The 22827-nt window shown below is 32.7% G+C and overlaps 1 protein-coding gene across 3 annotated transcripts; it reads right to left on the bottom strand.

Moving 5' to 3' along the window:
- Positions 1-3709: 3709 nt before the first annotated feature.
- On the bottom strand, positions 3710-12814 carry LOC145631206 (putative DNA primase large subunit). 3 transcript variants are annotated; one of them, XM_081683426.1, is made up of 21 exons: positions 12572-12814; positions 12380-12441; positions 12126-12229; positions 11879-11960; positions 11725-11784; positions 11549-11606; positions 11330-11349; positions 10959-11042; positions 10798-10862; positions 9794-9842; positions 9673-9720; positions 9504-9593; positions 9309-9368; positions 8983-9042; positions 8776-8850; positions 8607-8692; positions 8098-8191; positions 7897-8004; positions 6929-7006; positions 4111-4199; positions 3710-3841 (listed from the first exon to the last, which is right to left on the bottom strand). In XM_081683426.1, exons 1-19 carry the CDS (start codon positions 12708-12710, stop codon positions 6989-6991), a joined length of 1362 nt encoding a protein of 453 aa, XP_081539552.1. In that variant the 5' UTR covers positions 12711-12814; the 3' UTR covers positions 3710-3841; positions 4111-4199; positions 6929-6988. The 3 variants fall into 3 exon arrangements, with proteins under 3 accessions (XP_081539552.1, XP_081539457.1, XP_081539509.1); XM_081683331.1 differs by lacking the exon at positions 3710-3841 and having other exon boundaries at positions 3939-4199; XM_081683383.1 differs by lacking the exon at positions 3710-3841 and having other exon boundaries at positions 3939-4182.
- Positions 12815-22827: the final 10013 nt, after the last annotated feature.

The following is a 22827-nucleotide window of genomic DNA, read 5'->3' as shown; positions in this document are numbered from 1 at the left end:
TGCAACCTCATTTGGTCTCGTAAAATGAACTCTCTATCTTGATTTGCGGATGCAGCCTAGACTTGTACTTGTATTTAACATGATATTAGAGCTAAATCCACGATATGAGGACCCTAAAATTAAAAGGGACCTTGCATGTAAGGGGGTGTTTTAACAAAACGTAAAATTTCCTTGAAGATCGATGAGGATCGCTACTTAGTATTTTGAAATGGAATTTGGAGGAACTAGAAATGGAGGAAAGTTATGCATTTACTAATGCATAACATTGATTAAAATATTATAAAAACACATGGTAGAGAGAGAAAAGAGGAGAGAGATAGGAAGAGAGAGGCATGTAGGTGGACCACACCTATTTTTTGGTCAGATTGTATCACGTGATGGGGGACCACATGCTGATTGTTCAAGTGAAAGTTTATATAGTACCATTGAATCCCCAGTGGTACTATTTACACATAAATTTAGTACAACTGATGCATATATAATACCATTATGTGCGCATATCGTATCACTGTATATTCAATGGTACCGTTTGATCATCCAATGATATCAGAATATTTATTCGTTTGTACATATACATAATTACATGAATACCCTTTATTATGCATTTCTAAATGCCTAACATTCCTCCCTTTAAAATTCCTCGTGGAATTTGCAACTCATAATATTAAATGGGTCCCAACACCATTGTATTTCTGGCTGGCCTTACCTCACTCAAAAGTGTGAGCTCAATGAATTGAAATAATTGAATGCCCTGTCTTTTCAATTGTTACTATCTTCACGCTTTTATGTTTCCTCGTTATCAACTTATCATCTTTAGGCCACTCATCATTCAAATCCTCACAATTTGCCTTGCCCAATGACTGGCTGCATGAATTGGGATCTAAAGAGTAGCAATTTTATTGTGCTTTACACGTAAAAAACCTAGAAATTCTCTATGTTGTTCGACTTGTTCTCGTGGATTTTCGTAGACCATTCGTTTGTCATCGATTGTCATACAAATCAAAACCAAACATGCTTGAAAAACAACGAAAACTACTTGCGTTGCATCACTGTCATTCTCGTAAGTTTGGAACAAGCTCCAAGTATGACCCAAAAAATAATCACATAATAAACTTATGCTTTTGGAAGGATGTCTTTGTAAACACTTTATATCATTAAAAAAACAAATATTATATATTTGTATATACAGTATAGGATAAAAACAATCATACGAAGTACTATACACATTTTTTTTTTTGAAAGAAAGTACTATATAAATGTTTTTACCAAAGTAATTTTCTCCGAACTGTTGGATTAAAAAGATTTCTATTAAAACCAATAAAATACCTCAAAATACATATTTATATTGTACTCCGTATATTTTAATTAAAAAAAAGGATAAATAAATGGGATACATTTTTGAAGATGAAAAAAAAAAAAACATTATTACACACAAAGTATTAATATTTAAATTGCTTTAAAAAAAAATTTAAAAAAAGAACAAGAGAGCACATGTTTTAGATCATCCACCTAAAGCAGTAAAGCCATAGCCATCTTCTAAACCAACCACACAATATTTAGGCACATTATGGAGACCAAATACCTAAATTAGTAAGCCTTGATAAGATTAGGACGGTTGGACTTTGAATGAAAATCCATTTTCTTAAACTTGTCGGATTTTATCACCTCATTATTTAGGCGCGATGGTGAAAACTACCAAGAGTCAAGCATCTTGTCAACATCCTTATAAGTTATAATGGTACATACATTGTATGAATCAATACTTTTATGCTTTCACACCAACCCACAAACCCCTCTTCTTTTCCCCTCACATTGAACCCAAAGCAAAACGGCAAATAAACCAGCCAAACAAGGAAAACTTGGACGGTCAAATATCAACGCATATTCATTTATTCAAATTTTCTTTATGTAACTATACAAGATAAAAGTTGTTTTAACGTAAAGAAAGTAAGAAACTATTAAGGACTAAGAGCCTAAGACTAAGTATCTCAAATGAATGGAAGAGAATAAACAAGTTATAATGTTGTATATTTATTTATGAAAACCATTATACTCTGTAATAGGCTAATAGCCAACTTTTTTAAGATGTCACTCACTTATACAGTTGTTTGTATATTTATTAAACTATTATGCTCATTTTAATTTGCACCAAAAATATTATGCTCATTTTAATAGCCAACTTTTATGCAGTCTTGTTAGAGTACTCTATTTACTTTCATTTCTTTATTTTGAAGAAAGAAATTTCTGATTGTCACATAAAAATTTAGTGTCCCACGTTGAGAATTAATTTAATGACTAGTTTATTTATAAAGGTAATGCTAGGTTACAAATATAAATATTAAATATACTTGTGTGTAGCATTTTCCCATTTATGACCTAATGAGTAGAATATGGGTCTGTTATCTAATGTTGAAATTCAGTTCAACTCCTAATTTCCTTCTCTTATAAAATATTCATTTCAATTCAATTCGGTTTTAATGGAGTTAAGGGTAGTTTATGAACTCACATTTGAAGAGGATACAAATTTAAATTTAGTTTAAGTCCACAAAGAACAAACGATGAAGACATGATTTATTCCATGATCACGGATTTTTTTTTTTTTTTTTAATTTCTTTTTACAAGAATCTTGATTAAACTCCAAATCCTTGTGATTTTTTTAATCCAGTATTTGCGGGCCAGTCACTCAAGAGTAGAGAGAAGGGTAGAAAATCCCTACCTCAAAGCACCCTCACTTTTTAGAATTCAAACTTTGAGATGTAAGGTAAGAAACTTACCAAATAAGCCACATTTTATAAGTATTCATGATCATGGATATAGCATCAATACTTAAACTAAATAATCTATCTTCACATTTTACATTTAATTTCAATGTGACATTTTCCAAATACTCTCTCCATCTCTAATAAAAGTATCATTTGCCTTTAGCACACAATATTAAAAAGCGATTATGAAAAGAAAAATATGGAATTTGAAAGATAGAAGGGTAATTATATTTGAAATAAGTAGTATATTTTTTATAGAGAAAATATAAGTCTCCATGATTTGTAGCAAAATTGAAAATAAATCAACTTTTTAGATTGACGAATATGCCATGCTGACTACAAATACTAAATACTTTCTCCGTTTCAAATTCGATGACACATTTTAACTTTTGACACTATTCATCAACTTTGCTTCGACTAAAAAAATAAAATAAAAAAAAACAAATAAAAAAAATCATATGAGATCTTATTAGATTCATTTTACTTTGTAGTTAATTAAAATTCAATTTTAAGTTTTTTTTTTTTTTTTTTTTACAATAATATATTTAAAAATATATTCAATTGAACTTTTGCATTACTTATACTAACACTAACAAATAAGAATAAACCACCTCTAGTAAAATTTCCAGTTATTCCTGCTGTCCTGCCCTTATTCAGCTCAGAACTATACTACGGAGTACTAATAAATGTATAGTGTGTTCAATTCACAGTTGAAAGTCACAAAATGCATTCAGCTCAGAATTTTACTTCTGAAGCCGTCCTTTTAATTTCATAAGAGGCAACTTTATATTAAATAATTACCAAACTTTTTGCCCGCATGCAATTCATGGTTAAAAAAATGAAACTGAGAAGGCCATATCACATAATGTATTCCACATTAAGTCTCAAAATAAAGGTTCGCAGAGTAATACGAAATACTGAGCTGCAGCAGCTTAAATGCAGAAGCATACAGAAAAGGAATTACTTGTATATAAAAACAGCATTAGTTAGACAGAAGCGAATCAACAACTTACATGTTGACGAAGGGACAATGCAGCACAGTTTGCATCCTTCCGTAGTCGTGTTTGTAGAGCATGGAACTAATTATATAAAAATGAAAAAACAAAGACAAAAATATTCCTACAGTCTTAGGGGAACTTTCAAAATTCACATAAAACAAATGGAAAAGATGATTATGGACATTAAAGTTAGTATATAATTATAACTGATACTAATATTTTACATCCTAAAGGCACTGATTAAGTGCCGTCATTCTCATTGCCTTTTGCATATTATAATCCTTCGACAAACTTCATAAAGTACATAACTCAGCGAAGGCATTTCCCTTGCTTTGCACACGTAAACTTACCAATAAAACAAGACAGAAGATGTCGTCAGGACCACGTAGAAAAGCATGATTCCAGCATACCAATATGCTCACCTGAAAAGGCGATTTAACTGTTCAAAGTTATGAAAACAATAATTAGTATAAAGCTTAATCTATAAAACTAGTACTTTCAATTCAACTATATCATCCACGATTTTATCCATACATTCTTTCAATAAACTAGTACTTTCAACAGCTCAAAGTTATTAAAGCAGTAATTAGAATAAAGCTTAATCTGTAAAACTAGTACTTTCAGTGCAACTATATCATCCACGATTTTATCCATACATTCTTTCTAACCCCCCACCCCACACACACCCCTTTATTCCAACTCAAGTTTTAATATTCGAAAGGCATCAGGGTTTTATAACAATCAGTTCTACAATTTCAGAGAGGTAGTTGAGTAAACACATGGAGCAGAAGGTTTCACGAGGCTGTAAGAAATACAAAGTATACACACAAAAACATGTGATTTGATTTGTTTTATACGAATTTTGAATGAATAATATTATATATCTGAACCCTGATCCAACCTTAGGTACTGGTAATCATGAGTCACGACTGTAGTATTATAAAACTAAAATAGATTAAACCTTTACCCTCAGTGTGTATTGAATGTACAAATTCTTCACCATCCAAACAGTGCCCTAAATTAACGCCAAAAGCCACATAATAGCACGGACATAAGAAAACAAGAGAGGGAAGGAAGGAAGAGCAAACAGGCCGTACCAAAAACAAGTGAATATAAAGGAATTAGTATCACTTAAAAAGTTAAAAATTCCTGTTTCTATAAAAACAACCTATGGATCAGGACTTCTGAGGAGCCAAAAATAAAGGAACTAATACTAAATATAGGAACTGATCCTCTAGAGCAAAATACGTCAAAAAAATAAAGTATAGAAAATACTTTTGAAAATTTAATTTAGATCGTAAAACCAAAATTTTTTAGCTACATTGGAACCTAGCCAACTACACCCATGTGCTCCATTACTCCTAATAAGTAATAAACATGCTTGGAGAATAGTTCTGTACAAAGCCTATGAATACTTTCTTAGGGCATTGAGAAATTAAAAATGGCCATGAAAAAGACTTAAGACAATAAGACATTCTCTCTTCCAATGCAACGGAGAACTATCTTGACTGAGAGCCAGTAGTTGTATTCTATTTGGAAGTGCTACTATTACTACAATACTACCAACGGTAAAGATTTGCCCATCATGCATGAGGCTCCAAAAAACTTTTTCTTTTGCTCACATTACGCCATAAGATCTGCCACATGTTGGACAAAAGGAAGAAAACTAAGGCATTTCTATGGCCCAACCTTGTGACAGAGACATTGGTTTTATGAGTACAATGGGCTTGATAATGCCATAGAACGTCAGGGATATGTGATTCTATATCATCAGGAAACACCCAACATGTTCTCATCAAACTCCGGCACACATAAAACATCACCTTGTGCCATGCAAGATTTAATGACAAGGGGGCCTACAATACCTAATTTAACATAAACACCATTGCCCATCTTTATAGGCCTTCTCAGTTCTCACTGATGCATGAAGATTTTGTGATGTGATTACTGCATCTACTATCAACTAACCACCCATCATTTTTGGAGATCTCCGTAGCACTGTTAGTAAAGTGTGCCTAGCTGCTTCCCAAGTGCAACTGTGCAAGCATGGACAAAGCATTTTCATTAAAGTGCCCTGTGGGCACTAAGAGGCACATTACATCTCATACATGAACTTTGCACCTAGGCTCTAGCCCTCCTTTTGTCTTACTCCTCACCAAATTCTAGTGGCTTAAAAATACTCCCAAGGACTCCTTTACAGACTCTACCTTCTAACACACTCAATACATCAACCATCTCTATAAAGTCCATGGATCTTAACAGCACTATCAACAGCATACATTCAAATTTTTGGATGCTTCTTTGTTAGCTTCTCTATAGACCTTAATCTGGCTTGCTAATTTTGTCACCCAAAATTAGTTGTTTAGCCTCTCAATAGGTCCAAGTGTCCAAGTGTCCAACTCTCAATTCAAAAGATATTCTCATATTTGAAAGTTTTATGATCTATACACCTAAACCCCAAAGTGTTCCATGCCTGTTGCTGTATTCACAGACAATATCCATGTGCAAGATTTGCAATGCAGTTTGATCTTATCTTAGATAATCAATTTTAAATACGAACTGACATGATCAGGCTACCAAGGAGATGTTACCTCAAGATAAGGTTATCCAGCCCATATTTGAAAACTCCTATATTTACCCTTAAAACTTCGTTTCTAGATTCCCCTAATATCCATTATCTATTTATCTATATTGGTATCCAGGACTTGACCCTTATTTGTTAAGAATTCTGAGATTTAATTGCCTGGAAGGACAATAATCAGAATAAAAATTAATATATAAATAAATAAAGTAATTCTCTCTTGAGCCTCAGCTCATTCACTAGATGGTGATAGCTGACTTGCTATTTAAAAAATAAAAATAAAAATGTGACTCCACAGATTGAAACAGACGCACTGTAAATTTTACAGTTACCAAAAATAGAACAATTTGCAGGTTTTAACTTTTAACCAATTGACCGACTTATAATATCCTCAGTTCCTAACTGACATAACACAACATGATATTGCCACAGGAACAAAAGAAACCTGTAACTTATAAGTATAGTTTCAGTCTACTAGGTTAAAATACTTCCAAAGTAATCTGCATTTTCACGATTTTTAAATTTAAATGTTCATTGGAAACTATTAGGTCAAAACCCCACACAACACAATGCAGTCATACTCATACCTGAAGACAAAAGCAATAACAAAGGTCCATCTTGACGCCCAAGCCCTAATATAAGGATCTTCAAACAGAAGAATTGTTCTGCATAAAAAGAAATGCAAAATCATCTATAATCAATCATCAATGCTGAAAAAGCCAACGAAGACAGAAATTTTGTTTCCATGGGATCTGAACATACTCAATTATTCAACCGTTTTCCAAAAAGAATTTATAATGACAGGGACAAAAAAACAAAAAAGCAACTAACCAACCTTCAAAACCTTAATGATAAAGGTATAAGTGGATTGACTGGATTCAAACCACACCACAAGAAACTTCACTTCAATTCATGAATAAAAGATACTGAATACATTCTATATTTTAGATGAAAATTGAGTCTCAAGCCATGCTATCAGAAGTGAGATGCTAAATTGCTAACATGTAAGTCTTTACTTCTCATTACATAGCACGCCAGATTCTCTCCCTATTTCTATTTCCTGTTAAGCAATATTGCAATCTTGTACGGATACATTGCACCAAGTATTACAAATAGGATTAAACTTCAATGATAGCTAAATATAATTGCCAAGTTCTCACACCAAGCTAACTTGACCTAGTAATAAAGGTTTGGCCTCATGAGGTATATTTGGCTGTACACATGTTCTCTAAGCTCTACTTTATCATATGATGAATTTTTCTTTTATTTGCTTTATTATTATCAACATAGATAAGAAATTATTTTGCATATATATTTAACAATTTACATAATTTACTGAACTTCATAAAAATAAAAATTCAGGCATAAAAACTAGCTGCATTTGGGGATTTCAACCCAATATCAGCTATGGCCAGATATGGATCAACATCAGTCATTATTCATGTATGAGATTTGAAATTCCCAGAAATCATTTATAGGCTTATATCGGAAGCAAATAATATGATAAGGTTTTCAAATTTGCAAAATAAAATGATCAGAAAAAATAATGGCATACCTTCAGCTGCAAAATCTTCTGGCTTTCACTGAAGTACTGGTTTGGATGGTTGATTCCAGCATCACAGGACAAACCGTGAATAGCTTCAAATGTTAAGGTGCAAGCTATCTGTGCACGCATTACCATTTCTAAATGATTAACAACCCAAGGTGCCTGATGGAATTAACAGTGCACATTTAACCATAATGCACTATCCCTTACCTGGTAGTGTTTGTTTCGGACTTTGTCCATAACATCAGTCATTGCCCGACTATTCACTCCCATTTTACTAAGTGCGGCTCTAAGGTTGTCCTCGCTGCCAAAGTATATAACACATCATATAAAGGATAAATTACATGTTAAAAGCAAAGCCTCTGCCACATGATATGGTAACCCTACTGTAATTATCACAAACCTTGCATTAATGTATACAACTGCAAGAAACAAGTCCCTACTGCAGAATACAGACTTTTAAACTAAAGATAGAACATTTAGATGAATTAAGAAATGGTGAATACCAGCTTTCAAATCTTACAAATTTGATGATTAAAATTAAAAATAAAATAAAATAAAATAAAATAAAATAAAATTTCAAAATATCTTCCCATAAGTAATGATAAGATTTCCGTGACTAACAGACTAGAAACCTAAGTGATGAGTCTAATCTGTATAAAAGGTGACTGTTCAGAATTAACTAAGTCAATCAAAATTTTATTACCGAGTGACCTTACCTGAAATGTCGATAAGGACAACCATGGTGATCTCCAACACCAGGAGTGCTTGAGATGACCTTCTGACATGAGTAAGGTGTATAATCCTGAAAGCACAAAATCCAATGATGATGAAATTGTAAATGAGAGTCATTCCTCTCTTTAGGGAAAAGGTGCATAGATAGCTTACCACTCTCTTGCCTTCTTTTCCATAGCTGTGGCGAATGCTGTAAGCATACTCTTTGTCAAATCTCTCAGCACCAACCTAGCAAAGACAGATCAAACAGCAACAATTATCATACAGAAATGCAACCTACTCAAAAAGATTCATAGCACAGCAATACTACATCTGCTACCCAAAGTTTCAGGTATCAGTTGTTGATATTGAAGCTATTACCTTCTTGGAGAACTCAGATTTCCAAAAGGCAAGAGCATCATCCAACGTTAATCCTACACCCTGCAGCACAGAAAATAAGTGCTTGATGTATCTCACCACAATCACATTTTAAACGGAAAAATTCCAAACAAATTTGTTAATACATTAAGTGCCAAGTAAAAAAAAAAAAAAAAAAAAACTAAACTTTGTCAACTATAGGACAGAATTCTTTATGCAAAAAACTAAAATTAATTTTAGGGTTCTGAGAGAATGACATTTAATTTCATTATCTTCAACAAGAAAAGGTTAGGAAATTGTAAAAGAGGTTTATTTCAGAAAATGCATACCTTGAGAAATAGACCTAATTGCATCCTGCCTCCATACTTAAGATGATGATCTTCCCTTAGCTGCCCAAAACACAAGTGAATATTGTCAAACAAGAGAGCAATGTAATATCTGATGAAAATGCAAATAAAAGTACAATTAGAGAATAAATTTGTACAATATAAGAAACTAGCTGATTAGACAATATATTTTTCGACCTTTTCAAATAGGTGGCGCATGCAGAGGGGAAATGAACTATTTGCTACTTGATCGATGTCTTTCAGTGATATCTCTGCAAATTCCTTTGCCTGCACAGGCAGCAAGACACTCTCAAATTTTGTTTTCAAGAAGCTACAGGTGTACAACTTTAGTAAAAAGAGATTATACCTCAGAATAGTCAGGACCGAGGTAGCTTGTGCTGAGAGATTCAACAATCTGCCAAGACAATAAGCACAAAGATAAATAACTGACAAACTCAAGATTCTTAAACACGTGCTCTGCTACTTACCGGAGTCAATCTATTCTTCTCCTTTTCGCTGATCATAGAGGTCCATTTTCTGAAGTAAAAACGCAGGAATTAAGGAGCAAAATCAGTGTTGCAACTCTTTTCTTATTGAGATCAGTTTCTGAGAAAATACTGAAACTTCCCAAAAAAAAATAAGAAAAAAAAAAAAAAAAAAAACTAAAAACATGAAGAGAGACAAAACTCATAAAGATGTCTAAGTTTCCAGTCTAGAAAAACAATTTCCTAAATACATAATTGCAGAACAAACACATGATTTTCATTTCCTAAAATAAATGAGCCTGAAACCTAAGACGTGCACTAATTGTGGAGTTTTAGATGTACAGATTGTGGCTGGTCTCAATTCCAGAAGATCAATCTCTATCCACTCTAAACTTGTAGTGAGTTCACTTTGACTCGTGATGTTCTTGTGGACACAGTATGTATACAACCTTACGAGTCCTAAATACATGAGTTCAATGCAGGAGTGTTGAAGCCCATAATGCCCAAGAAAACGTGAATCACCTATTTACTCACAGGCAGATAGATATGCTTTATTTAATTCTGCTTTACACAATGTTGTGCCAAGGACGCTGCCAACTAGAAAAATGTCTTGTTCCACTTTAAACATAAATTAAGGGTAGATAGACTTAAACAGTACCAATGGACATTTTTCCCAAGCATGAAGGACATTGTTAAAGGTTCCTTTTAGTTTTTACCATCAAAATTTTCCGATCAATTAGCAGGTAAATGACTTGAAGACTTCCTTGATTGAAATCCAACATTTGGGGTTTCAAGATTAGATTACCAAGTACGCAAGTAAAACAAGTTACAGCTAAAATTTATGTGCTATATATTATATCAACAAACCATAAAATTCAGACTGAAACAAGAAAAGTATAGCAAGAAAGTTTAAAATTTTCCCTCCTAAATTTGGTTATTTTACTAGACAAACTAGCTATTAGAACAAAGTAAAAGAAGAGTTCAAAGACAAGAATCAACCAACTAACCTATTTGTAAGTATAAGATCTTTTGATAGATTGCTGCGAAATTGTGTGACAACAAGAGAAACAACCTAAAAGACAGATACGGATCAGCTCAACTATAGTACATGAATTAAGACCATTAAAAACTAATACATAAATAAACCAGCTAATCACTACTATCTCACCTGATTCATAGCAACATATGCATACCCTTTATGAATGTACACTCTGCGTCCAGCCACAAGCTCAGGAACTTCTTCAAATGGTACCTTGATTTAGAATATGTAATTAGCAAAAAAAAATAAGGGAATGCTACTAAGAACAGAACTTAGTATTATGAACATCAGTCAATTTCTCGTGTTTGACAAGCAACAGAAAAAAGTCAAAAAGACGAATGTAGCACAACCAGGAAAGCAATGTTCTGAGCTGTAATTCTTTCAACCCATGCCAATATTACATCTCCATTAGTAGAAAAGGTATTTAGAAATGATTATTTGCTAGAAAAACTTGCTTTTAGGAGAAGGAAGATAATACAATACTAGAACATTGAGCTTACCTTGTAAAATACGGTATCAGCTGCAAAACAAACGAAGTAACAACAATAAGATTGCATTGGAGCAAAAACATGCAACTATAAAATAGAATCAAATGGAGAAAAAAAGAATAACATCGTCTCATAAAAAACTTTCATAAAACACACTTTAATACATACGAGTACTTAATAGATTCAATCATTTAAAAGACTTTCAAAAAATAACATCAAAATTGCTCATACCGCTGGTCAAAGGCTGCCCAAGGGATCGTGCAACTTGTGTTAGCTTCTCCTTCACACTCTAGTATTACATTACAGTTAAAAAAAAAATCAGCACTAATATCTTACAATAATCACTCACGTATAGTTAAAGGTTACACAACCGATTTCAAAATATGACTAAAATAAACATTAATCACCTCAAATTCTGCATTGCTAACTGCTTTGTAGGGAAGATCAAACTCCGCTAATATTGCTTTCTACATACAAATGAATTTGAAATTATATTGCCGTGAAGCTGATATTAATTGAATATGGTTAAGAGCTTAAACTAAAAGATACTATCATATATACCTGATCATCGTAGCTCGCAAGCTTATATCGGTAACGAAAGAGAGTTGTTTCCATTGATAAGAACCATTTTCTTAACTCCTCCCTAGAATTAACCAATTGTTTGGAGAAAAATCATTAGCTAAAGCAAAATTACACAGCAAATGACAATAATACAAAATTAAACAATAGGAATTAGTAAAAAAAAAAAAGGCAAATAATAGAGTATATACAAGTATGAAAAATTTATTGAGATGTAAGGAATTATTACGATCTGCAATAAACTAGGCGGAGAACAAAGTGAGAGATTAAGTCCTTGTTAATTGTCTCAGAAGCCTGTGGATGTCCCATGTGAGTTTTCAACAAATTCTTCACCTAATTTGGCAAATTAATTAATCAAATCAGCCTGAAATTAAACCTAAAACAGATATAGCAGTAATAATCAAAGGAAATTTAAGAACTATGCAACAAAATTAATAAGAATTCAATTACATTGACTAACTATTTTAATTAACAAATGATTACCAATTTTTCGATTTCATCAGGCTTTTTTCCGCGAGAAAGTCCGTCGGAAATTCCTTTGAGCACTATCATTTCACCAAAAAAATTAAAAATCAATCGATAAACACCACATTGTGGAAACCCTAATTTTCCGAAATTATAGTAAAATTGAAGTTCGAAAACGAAGAATCCACAGAAATATTAGAAGAGAGAAACCTCGGAGACGATCAATGGCGAAGAGTTCGAAATCTTCAAGGCGAACTTCGAGAACAGGAGGAGTGCGGTAGAGAGGGATGGTGGAAACGACGGCGACGTCGTCGGAGGAAGATTTCTTCTGAGATCTCATGATTTCCATGGTTTTCTTCTCTTTCTCTCTCTAACTTTCTCTCTCTACTGGTGTGTACTGCGTAGTGTGGTGGAGAAGAAAATAGGAAATGGGAGTTTGGCACCAAGAGTCGTCTCAAGAGATTGGAAAAGGGTGAAAATAGCGGGAAAGTTTTGGTGTCTGCTTTATAAGGATGAGGGTTGAGGAAAAACCATGGGACCCGAACCGGATTTGGGTATATCATATGACTAATACGAGTATGGATATATCGATTAGTCGATACGGTTCGAGTACCGGGTACCCATTAGCCTGTTACTAATCCTTTAATTTATTTATTTTTTTATTTTTTATTTTTTTAAAAATGGAAAAGTGAACAAGAATTAAGGATAATCTACTTTCAAGACTATACCCTAATTTATCAGAATAAATAAATAAATAAAATTATTATTTATAAACGGATCGATATCTTGGTGAGCATGCATAAAATGGCCCAATGAAGCAACATAGTCTACTGCTCTATTACCCTCTTTATAAATGTGCCGTGAATCAACATAGGTGAAATTTCGAATTAGCTCCTTAACGTCCTCCAATAATAGCTGAATTTTCCATGGGCACTAAGCCTTTCCCTGCAAAATATTAATAATAAGCAAATCATCCCCTTCAATAAATACTTTTGAAATATTATGAGTCTATGCCGAAAGAAGACCATTACGAAGGGTCGTAGCTTCTGCAATAAGAGAAATACTCATACTAATATTAAAAGAACGACTACAAACATTATTTCCTGAATAATATCTTAGAACAATTCCTACAACCCCTGAACCATCTCGAACAAAACCATCAAAAAATAATTTAATAACACCAAGGGGAGAGGGCGCCCAAGAGATACGAATACTCCTTGGGGTAGGATGAGAAGGAAGAGCGAGAGCAGGGGTATCCAAAAGAGTCGAGACAAGAACGAAAATGCCATTCATGATTAATTTTTTGGGCACAAGAAAAAATAGTCATATGAGAAAAAAGCAATTTCATCAAAAATAAGCACTAAATTCCTAGTTTTCCAGATACTCCATAAAGAAGTTATAACCTTTTTTAGAGACATAGAGAAATTACCCTTTAAAACTTTAAAAATCAAATTAATACCAGTAATTAAGGGACCCGACCAATCCACCGAACAGTAGCATCAGCATGCCAAAATTGAGAAGTGTAGGAACAGGATAGAAAAAGATGATCTTAAGTTTCATCATGACAATTACAAAGGGGGCACATAGAAGGATTATCCAACTGACGATGAGCAAGATTAGCCCTAGTAGGTAGAGCATTATGAAGAAGTTGCCAAACAAAAATTTTCAGTTTTGGAGATATATCAAGTTTTCAAATCCAAGAAAACTCTCATTTAGTATGAGGAGTTATTATGAGCAAGCCAAGTAGCTGATTTGACAGTAAAATCACCTAGAGAAACCCTAGCAAGGCTCATCTTGAATAACTGAAGAGGGAAATGGGATTCCTTTTAATAAGATGGACAATATTAGACGTGACATAATTACATAAAGACACAGAGTAGAAACATCCCATTCATTATTCTCCATAATGAAATGATAAACATTAAGATCTAGGTTTTGGATATTCGAAATATCTAAATTAACATAGTAATTACATTTTCAGAAGAGCACCAATTATCAAGCCAAAATAGAACATTAGTACCATTACCAATTTTCCATCGAATGCCACAAAGTAGGAGGAGGCGGATTTGAAGAATCTTTTTCCAAATCCAAGAGTCCTTTGGTTGAGGACTATATTTAAAAAAAAAAAGGATTTGTGAGCTATATATTTAGCAGTGATACAAACGAACCCAAAGATTATTTGGGTTAGAGATTATTTTCCAACCTAGTTTAGCTAAAAAGGCGGAGTTAACCGCCTCGGTTTTACGGAGGCCTAAGGCCTAAGCCACCATAATCTTTAGGTTGACATATTTGATCCCATAAGATCATAGGTATAGCTTATTTGTTTGGCGATTGGTTCCAAAAAAAACTTTCTATTGATTTGATCAAGAGAATTAGTTATAAGTTTCGGTAAGCGAGTTGTGGACATAGCAAAAGAAGGTAGCGCCTCCAAATTACTCTAGATAAGGACGGTCTTACCAGCTTTATACACTGTGTTTGAAGATCAACTGTTCAATTTTTGTTCAGCTTTGATTACCAAATGTTGAAAATTATGTTTTTAAAAAGATCGAGAGTTAATAAAACTCCCAAATATTTGCCTAAGAAAGACTTAGGAGTCATACTAAAATAACCAGCTAAATTCCTCTTTTTAGAAGAAGGAACCATTTTTGAGAAGACAATATAAGACTTGTGAAAATTTATCAAATGACCCGAGATGGCAGAAAATTCCCCTAAAATATTTTGAATATGGGTACGTACAGGCGGTGCCGGAGTAGCTTTACAAAATAGCAAATTATCATCGGCAAAGAGAAGGCAAGGAATAATTGGAGCAGATGGAGCTAATTAATTCCTATACCATTCTTTCTATTCATGGAATCCAAAAGAATTTTCTTTGAAAGAACTTCCATACAAATAACAAATAAAACTGAGGATAAAGGATCACCTTGACGAAAGTCCTCTAGAAGGAATAATCATATTAGACGAATTTCGATTGACCACTGGAGAATAAGATATGGTGGTAACACGAGCTTTAATCTAGCTAACCCACATGTCATTAAAACCAAAAGCAGAAAGAGTTGCCCATAAAAAATCTCATTCAACTCTGTCATAAGCTTTTTCATATATCTAACTTCAGAGCTAACCGTCCTGATTTGTTTTTCGATTCATCAAAGATGTTCAACACTTCTTGAACCAAAAGGATGTTATATCTTGGATAGAAGTATCAGGGGCAAAATGAGTTAGAGATTTTTAACTAACAAATTAGGTGTGAATGTCCAAAATGAGTTAGAGATTTTTAACTAACAAATTAGGCTAGGCAAAAAATTGTAATAAATGACCCATCATTGTTTTCAAAATTGTTTAATGAACATATACTAATTCATATAAATTAAATAAATTCAATAAAAAATAAAATTGCTACGAGCAGTGAAAAAAAAAACCTAAGCATTAGTGACACCAATTTATTTATATTTATAATAGGTATCTATATTTATACCGACCATTATAAAAAAAGTTCATTATGTTAACATACGTAGTAAAAGTTTGATTGATAGTTGATTCAAATTAAGTGGTATATAACATTTTAATTGAAACATTTTTTTTTTTTTTTTTTTTTTTGAGGAAATCATTTTAATTGAAACTTTTGCATGAATGTTAGTTTAAGCTAAATGAATTCTGTACATGAATGTTTTTGATCCAATTTTTTATGAATGTTTTTTATCCAAATTTTATACTTCGTACATGAATGTTATTTTAAGCTAATTCATTAAAAATGTTAAATGTAGAAGGCTTCACATAGAAAGTTAAAACTAGGCATTACACCGTCTTTTCATAAAATAAAATAAAAAATACGTAGTACGAAAATACAAAAATTACCTATCCGTGATTAAGTAATTAGTTATACCGTTATTTTATAAATATAATAAATACAAAATTACAGTGACCAATCCATAATATAATTAATATCTAAATTCATGCCGTTAAAGAAACTATTACCCAAATATATTCATTGTTTTCATTTAACGTTTGATTGTTGGATTAAACTATTGGGTTTAAGGGTCTGTTCTCATTTACGAAGCTGAGCTGAAATGAAATGAATATTTTATGAGAGAAAAAAATTAGAAACTAAATTGAACTGAACTGAAATTAAGCTGTGTTGGATATTTATGTTGTAAATATTTTAATTAGTATTAATGAAGAATTATGAAGAATAGTGTTGTATGACAAATTGTATGTTTGGATAATTGTAACTCTTCATTGGTAATTGTTAATATGGATAATTGCATTATTTCATTATTTACTATTCATTAATTATGATGGATAATTGTATCTTTTCATTACTTGCGTCTTTTCATCCATGTTTCTTTGTCTATAAATAGTTGTTGGTTATTCTCATTTATTAATACAGAATATAAGTTTTATTTACTCTCTCAAGATATACATGCATATAGTTGCGGTTACTCTAATCTAGTTTGTTCGCTGGTTTCTTATAATTACAATACCATTTTATAAGAAACGAAACCCGTTCTATCCTGGGAGACAATTGCTTAATAACCTTGGGTATCGTAGAGGGAGCAAAATTGTCTTAAGGACACAACGCAATTTGTTGGGCTCGGGTTATAAAAATTATATTTTGAATCAAGTATAAAGGTATGTGTAATGTTCATTTAATCTGTTTTATACACTAGATATATATTATTTGATTTTTTGATACTAGTTTTGTGTAGTAACTTTAACAATCTTAAGACAATTTTCTTTTTTTTTTTTTTTTTTGTTCTTTTGCATTTCGTATTAAAGTGCCATGAGAGTTTAGAAGTAAAGTTCTAAACTTTGTTCCGATTATTAATCATGCAACTTGTTTGGGATTTGCATGTATTAAATTATTAAGAAGTAAAGTTTTTATGTTTATTTAATTTTTTCTTTTATTGTTTTATTATTGTCGGTCGTTGATGTTGCGTAAAATACTACAATCTAAATTCTTGGTTAGGTGGAGTTTATTATATATTTTTTAATTAATTAACTCTTATCTAGTGTGGTGCATGTGATTATTTATTTAATCATATTTTCTATTTTTGTGATAGAAATGGCTACAAACACCAATTTGGTTACTCCTTTGCCTAGTGTCAACCATGGGGAAAAGCCATAAAAGTTCAATGGAACTGATTTTAAGAGATGGCAACAAAAAATGTTGTTTTATTTGACTACATTGAACTTGGCGAGGTTCCTCACAGAGGAAGCCCCTAAGTTGAAGGATGGAGAGGCCGACAAAGATAAGGTCGCCGCCATAGATGCTTGGAAGCATTCCGACTTTTTGTGTCGGAATTATGTACTTAATGGTCTTGACAACACACTTTATAATGTGTATAGTCCGATTAAAACGGCAAAAGAATTGTGGGAAAGTCTAGACCATAAGTACAAGATAGAAGATGCCGGTTCAAAGAAATTCATTGTTGGAAAATTTTTAGAGTTCAAGATGGTGGATAGTAAGACTGTAATGAGTCAAGTCCAAGAACTCCAATTAATTATCCATGAAATACATGCTGAAAATATGACTTTGAGTGAGTCTTTCCAAGTGGCTGCTTGTATAGAAAAATTGCCACCGTCTTGGAAAGATTTTAAGAATTATCTTAAACATAAGAGAAAGGACATGTCACTTGAAGATCTTATTGTTCGGTTAAGAATCGAAGAGGATAATCGAAAAGCCGGTGGCAACACTATCATGTCTTCCAAGGCCAATGTGGTTGAAGGTTCTTCAAAAACCAAGAAAAGAAAGCGTACTAATGATGACTCCAACCAAAGCTACAAAAAGAAGTTTAAGGGTAAATGTTATGGGTGTGGTAAACTTGGTCACAAGGCCAAAGATTGCAGGAATCCCAATAAGAAAAAGAAGAATGCCCAAGCTAGTTTTGTGGAGGTTGATAAGATCTCTGAAGAACTTGATGATGTACATCTTTCAGCAGTGATATCGGAGTGCAACATGGTAGGGAATCCAAAAGAATGGTGGATTGATACAGGTGCAACCCGTCATGTTTGTGCAAACAAGTCAATGTTCTCATCCTATACCCCTGCATCGGAAGGAGAAAAATTGTACATGGGAAATTCTTCAACTTCTATAGTTGAAGAAGTTGGAAAAATAGCACTAAAGATGACTTCTGGCAAGACGGTGACGCTAAATAATGTGCTCCATGTGCCTGACCTTCGCAAGAATTTAGTGTCTGGATCATTACTTAGTAGGAATGGTTTTAAATTGGTCTTTGTATCTGATAAGTTTGTACTTTCTAAGAATGATATGTATGTAGGCAAAGGCTATCTTAGTGATGGCTTATTTAAATTAAATGTAATGACTATTGTAACTAAAGATGACAATGTTAATAAGACTGCTACTTCTGTTTATTTGCTTGAGTCTTCTTATTTATGGCACTCAAGATTAGGCCATGTTAATTATAATTCCTTACGGAAATTAATTAGCATGGAAATATTACCATATTTTGATTGTTCAAAAAGGAAATGTCAAGTGTGTGTTGAATCTAAATTTACTAGACAACCGTTTCATTCAATTGATGGAAGGAATACCGAACCTTTAGATTTAATACATACTGATTTATGTGACATGAAATCACTGCCATCTAGGGGAGGTAAAAATTATTTTGTAACCTTCATAGATGATTGCAGTAGATATTGTTATGTCTATCTTTTGAGTAGTAAAGATGAGGCTATCGGTGCCTTCAAAAACTACAAAAATGAAGTTGAAAATCAATTGGGTAAGAAGATTAAAATAATCAGAAGTGATAGGGGTGGTGAGTATGAATTTCCTTTTGAGGAAATTTGTTCAGAATTTGGTATTATACACCAAACCACTGCTCCTTATGCACCGCAGTCTAATGGAGTAGCGGAAAGAAAAAATAGGACATTAAAAGAAATGATGAGTGCTATGTCCAATAGTTCTGGTTTACCAAAAAATTTGTGGGGTGAGGCTATTCTAACTGCTAATTATATACTTAATAGAGTGCCTCATAAAAAGACACAAAAAACACCCTATGAATTATGGAAAGGAAAGAAGCCATCCTTGAAATATTTTCGAGTGTGGGGGTGTTTAGCTAAAGTTTCAGTTCCTAAGCCTAAAAAGGTGAAATTAGGACCGAAAACTATAGATTGTGTTTTTATTGGATATGCACTGAATAGTAGTGCATATCGGTTTTTGGTATACAAATCAGAAATAGAAGATATACATGTCAATACAATTATTGAGTCAAGGGACGCTGTGTTCTTTGAAGATATTTTTCCGTATAAATCTGAAAAGGGTGACAATAGTCATAAAGATGGGTCAAATAGGAAAAATAAAAGACCTCGAGATATAAAGAGTCTCGAAATAGAGGAGCCTAGACGTAGTAAACGACGAAGGACTTCTACGTCATTTGGTCCAGATTTTCTAACTTTCATGTTAGAAGATGAGCCAAAAACTTTTAAAGAGGCTATGTCGTCTCCAGAATCCTTTCATTGGAAATAAGCTGTCAATAGTGAAATTGAATCCATAATGCATAATAATACTTGGGAATTAACAAATTTGCCATCTGGTGTTAAGCCCTTGAGTTGTAAATGGATTTTTACGAAAAAGAGAAAAGTTGATGGATCTATTGACAAATACAAGGCAAGACTGGTTGTAAGGGGTAATAACCAACGAGAGGGACTTGATTATTTCGATACATATTCTCCGGTTACCTGAATAACATCCATTAGAATGTTAATTGCTTTTGCAGCATTAAATGGCCTTGAAATACATCAAATGGATGTTAAAACAGCATTTTTAAATGGCGATCTAGAAGAAGAGATTTATATTCAACAACCGGAAGGGTTTGTTGTTGCCGGACAAGAAAATAAAGTTTGTCGACTTGTTAAATCTCTTTATGGTTTAAAACAAGCACCGAAACAATGGCATAAAAAGTTTGATGATGTAATGTTGTCAAATGGATTTAAAATCAATGAGTGTGATAAATGTGTTTATATTAAGACCACTCATAATGGATATGTTATTGTGTGCTTGTATGTTGATGACATGCTTATAATAGGTAGTGATATTAATCATATTAATGTCACTAAGTGCATGTTAACTAATAGATTTGAAATGAAAGATATGGGTGTTGCAGATGTGATTTTAGGGATTAAAATTCATAGGACATCTGATGGTTTAGCTCTTTCTCAATCTCATTACATTGAAAAAGTTTTGAGCAAGTTTAAGGATTTTGGCATAAATCCCATGAGAACACCCATAGATATTAATTTACACCTTGCCAAGAACAACGGCCAAAGTGTATCTCAGAAAGAATTTGCTCGTATTTTAGGCAGTTTAATGTACATCATGAATTGTACTAGGCCTGATATAGCTTTTGCTGTTAGCAAATTAAGCCGTTTTACGAGTAATCCAAATGGAGATCACTGGAAAGCGCTAAAACGTGTATTGGGTTATCTAAAGCAAACTCAAAATTTTAGCTTGCATTACACTAAATATCCTGCTATACTTGAAGGTTATAGTGATGCAAATTGGATAACTGGCTCCAAGGATACGAAATCTACCAGTGGATATTTATTTACACTAGGTGGAGGGGCAGTATCTTGGAAGTCATCTAAGCAAACTTGTATTGCTCGATCTACCATGGAGTCTGAATTTATTGCTTTAGATAAAGCTGGTGAAGAAGCTGAGTGGCTTCGAAATTTTCTAGAAGATATTCCTAATTGGCCAAAACCTATGCCTGCTATTTGCATACATTGTGATAGTCAAGCAGCTATTGGAAGGGCAAGGAATGTCATGTATAATGGAAAGTCTAGACATATACGTCGTAGACATGATACCATTAGACAACTACTCTCTAGTGGAATTATCACGTTGGACTTTGTAAGGTCAAAGGATAATATTGCGGATCCGTTAACAAAAGGCTTAACTAGAGAGCTAGTGGATAAGTCATCAAAGGGAATGGGGTTAAGACCTATCAATTAGTTATTATAGCGGCTACCCAACCTAGTTGAATGGAGATCCCAAGATCTAGGTTCAAAGGGACAACCAAGTTATGATAACTGTAAAAGCACAATAGAGTACAAAACTCTAATCCATTCCTATATGTGACAATGGTGCTTATACATGAAAGGTTAAGTTTAAGCTTAATATTAAGCTTAGATTTTTAATGATTTCTATTGGAAGGTATAGAAGTCACCTATGTGAGTGTGAGGACGGGCCGCCTCTATGAGAATTTAGAGGTCGAATTCTCTAACACACTTGCAGAACCAGGAGTGTCCATGGCCAAAACGGTCACGAACATGAGAACAAACTGTTTTAGAGAAATATTTGTGTGATTTCTATTGTCTTAGCTTACATTTCAGAGTTGGCTGTTCAAAGTTGAAAAATACTACTGATCGACTGAGTAAGCTCGATGGACTTCACTAGGGGTGGTTCAAAGTCTTTGACTACTATTCCCAATGCACATATTTTTCGTTGAGTAACCGCAAATTGCATAACATACCTTGATGTTTCATTATGAGTCTTTCTCATTAATGTGGGGGATGATTGTTAGATTTCAATTGTTTGTGAATGAGAAATTCTTCATTAATGTGGGGGATTGTTGGATATTTATGTTGTAAATATTTTAATTAGTATTAATGAAGAATTATGAAGAATAGTGTTGTATGACAAATTGTATGTTTGGATAATTGTAACTCTTCATTGGTAATTGTTAATATGGATAATTGCATTATTTCATTATTTACTATTCATTAATTATGATGGATAATTGTATCTTTTCATTACTTGCGTCTTTTCATCCATGTTTCTTTGTCTATAAATAGTTGTTGGTTGTTCTCATTTATTAATACAGAATATAAGTTTTATTTACTCTCTCAAGATATACATGCATATAGTTGCGGTTACTCTAATCTAGTTTGTTCGCTGGTTTCTTATAATTACAATACCATTTTATAAGAAACGAAACCCGTTCTATCCTGGAAGACAATTGCTTAATAACCTTGGGTATCGTAGAGGGAGCAAAATTGTCTTAAGGACACAACACAATTTGTTGGGCTCGGGTTATAAAAATTATATTTTGAATCAAGTATAAAGGTATGTGTAATGTTCATTTAATCTGTTTTATACACTAGATATATATTATTTGATTTTTTGATACTAGTTTTGTGTAGTAACTTTAACAAGCTGAAGAGAACAGACCCTAAAACAAGTTATATATATATATATATATATATATATATATATATATATATATATATATATATATATATATATCTGTTATACAGTCACGCCTAGAGAATAATATATACTTACTCCGTTACGCATTATGTGCAACATTTGTCAAAAAGGGAAACTACACATTATGTACAACAAACTTTTTCTTTCCTTTTTTGGTAAATTTTTTTGAATGAAATTACTATAATACCCCTTGTTTAAGAACTAATATTAATTAGATTACTTAATATTAATTATTAAAAAC

Source organism: Chenopodium album, chromosome 1 (genome assembly GCF_948465745.1).
Source record: "Chenopodium album chromosome 1, dcCheAlbu1.1, whole genome shotgun sequence".
Lineage (NCBI taxonomy): Eukaryota > Viridiplantae > Streptophyta > Magnoliopsida > Caryophyllales > Amaranthaceae > Chenopodium > Chenopodium album.
This window is presented reverse-complemented; position numbering and strand designations above follow the sequence as displayed.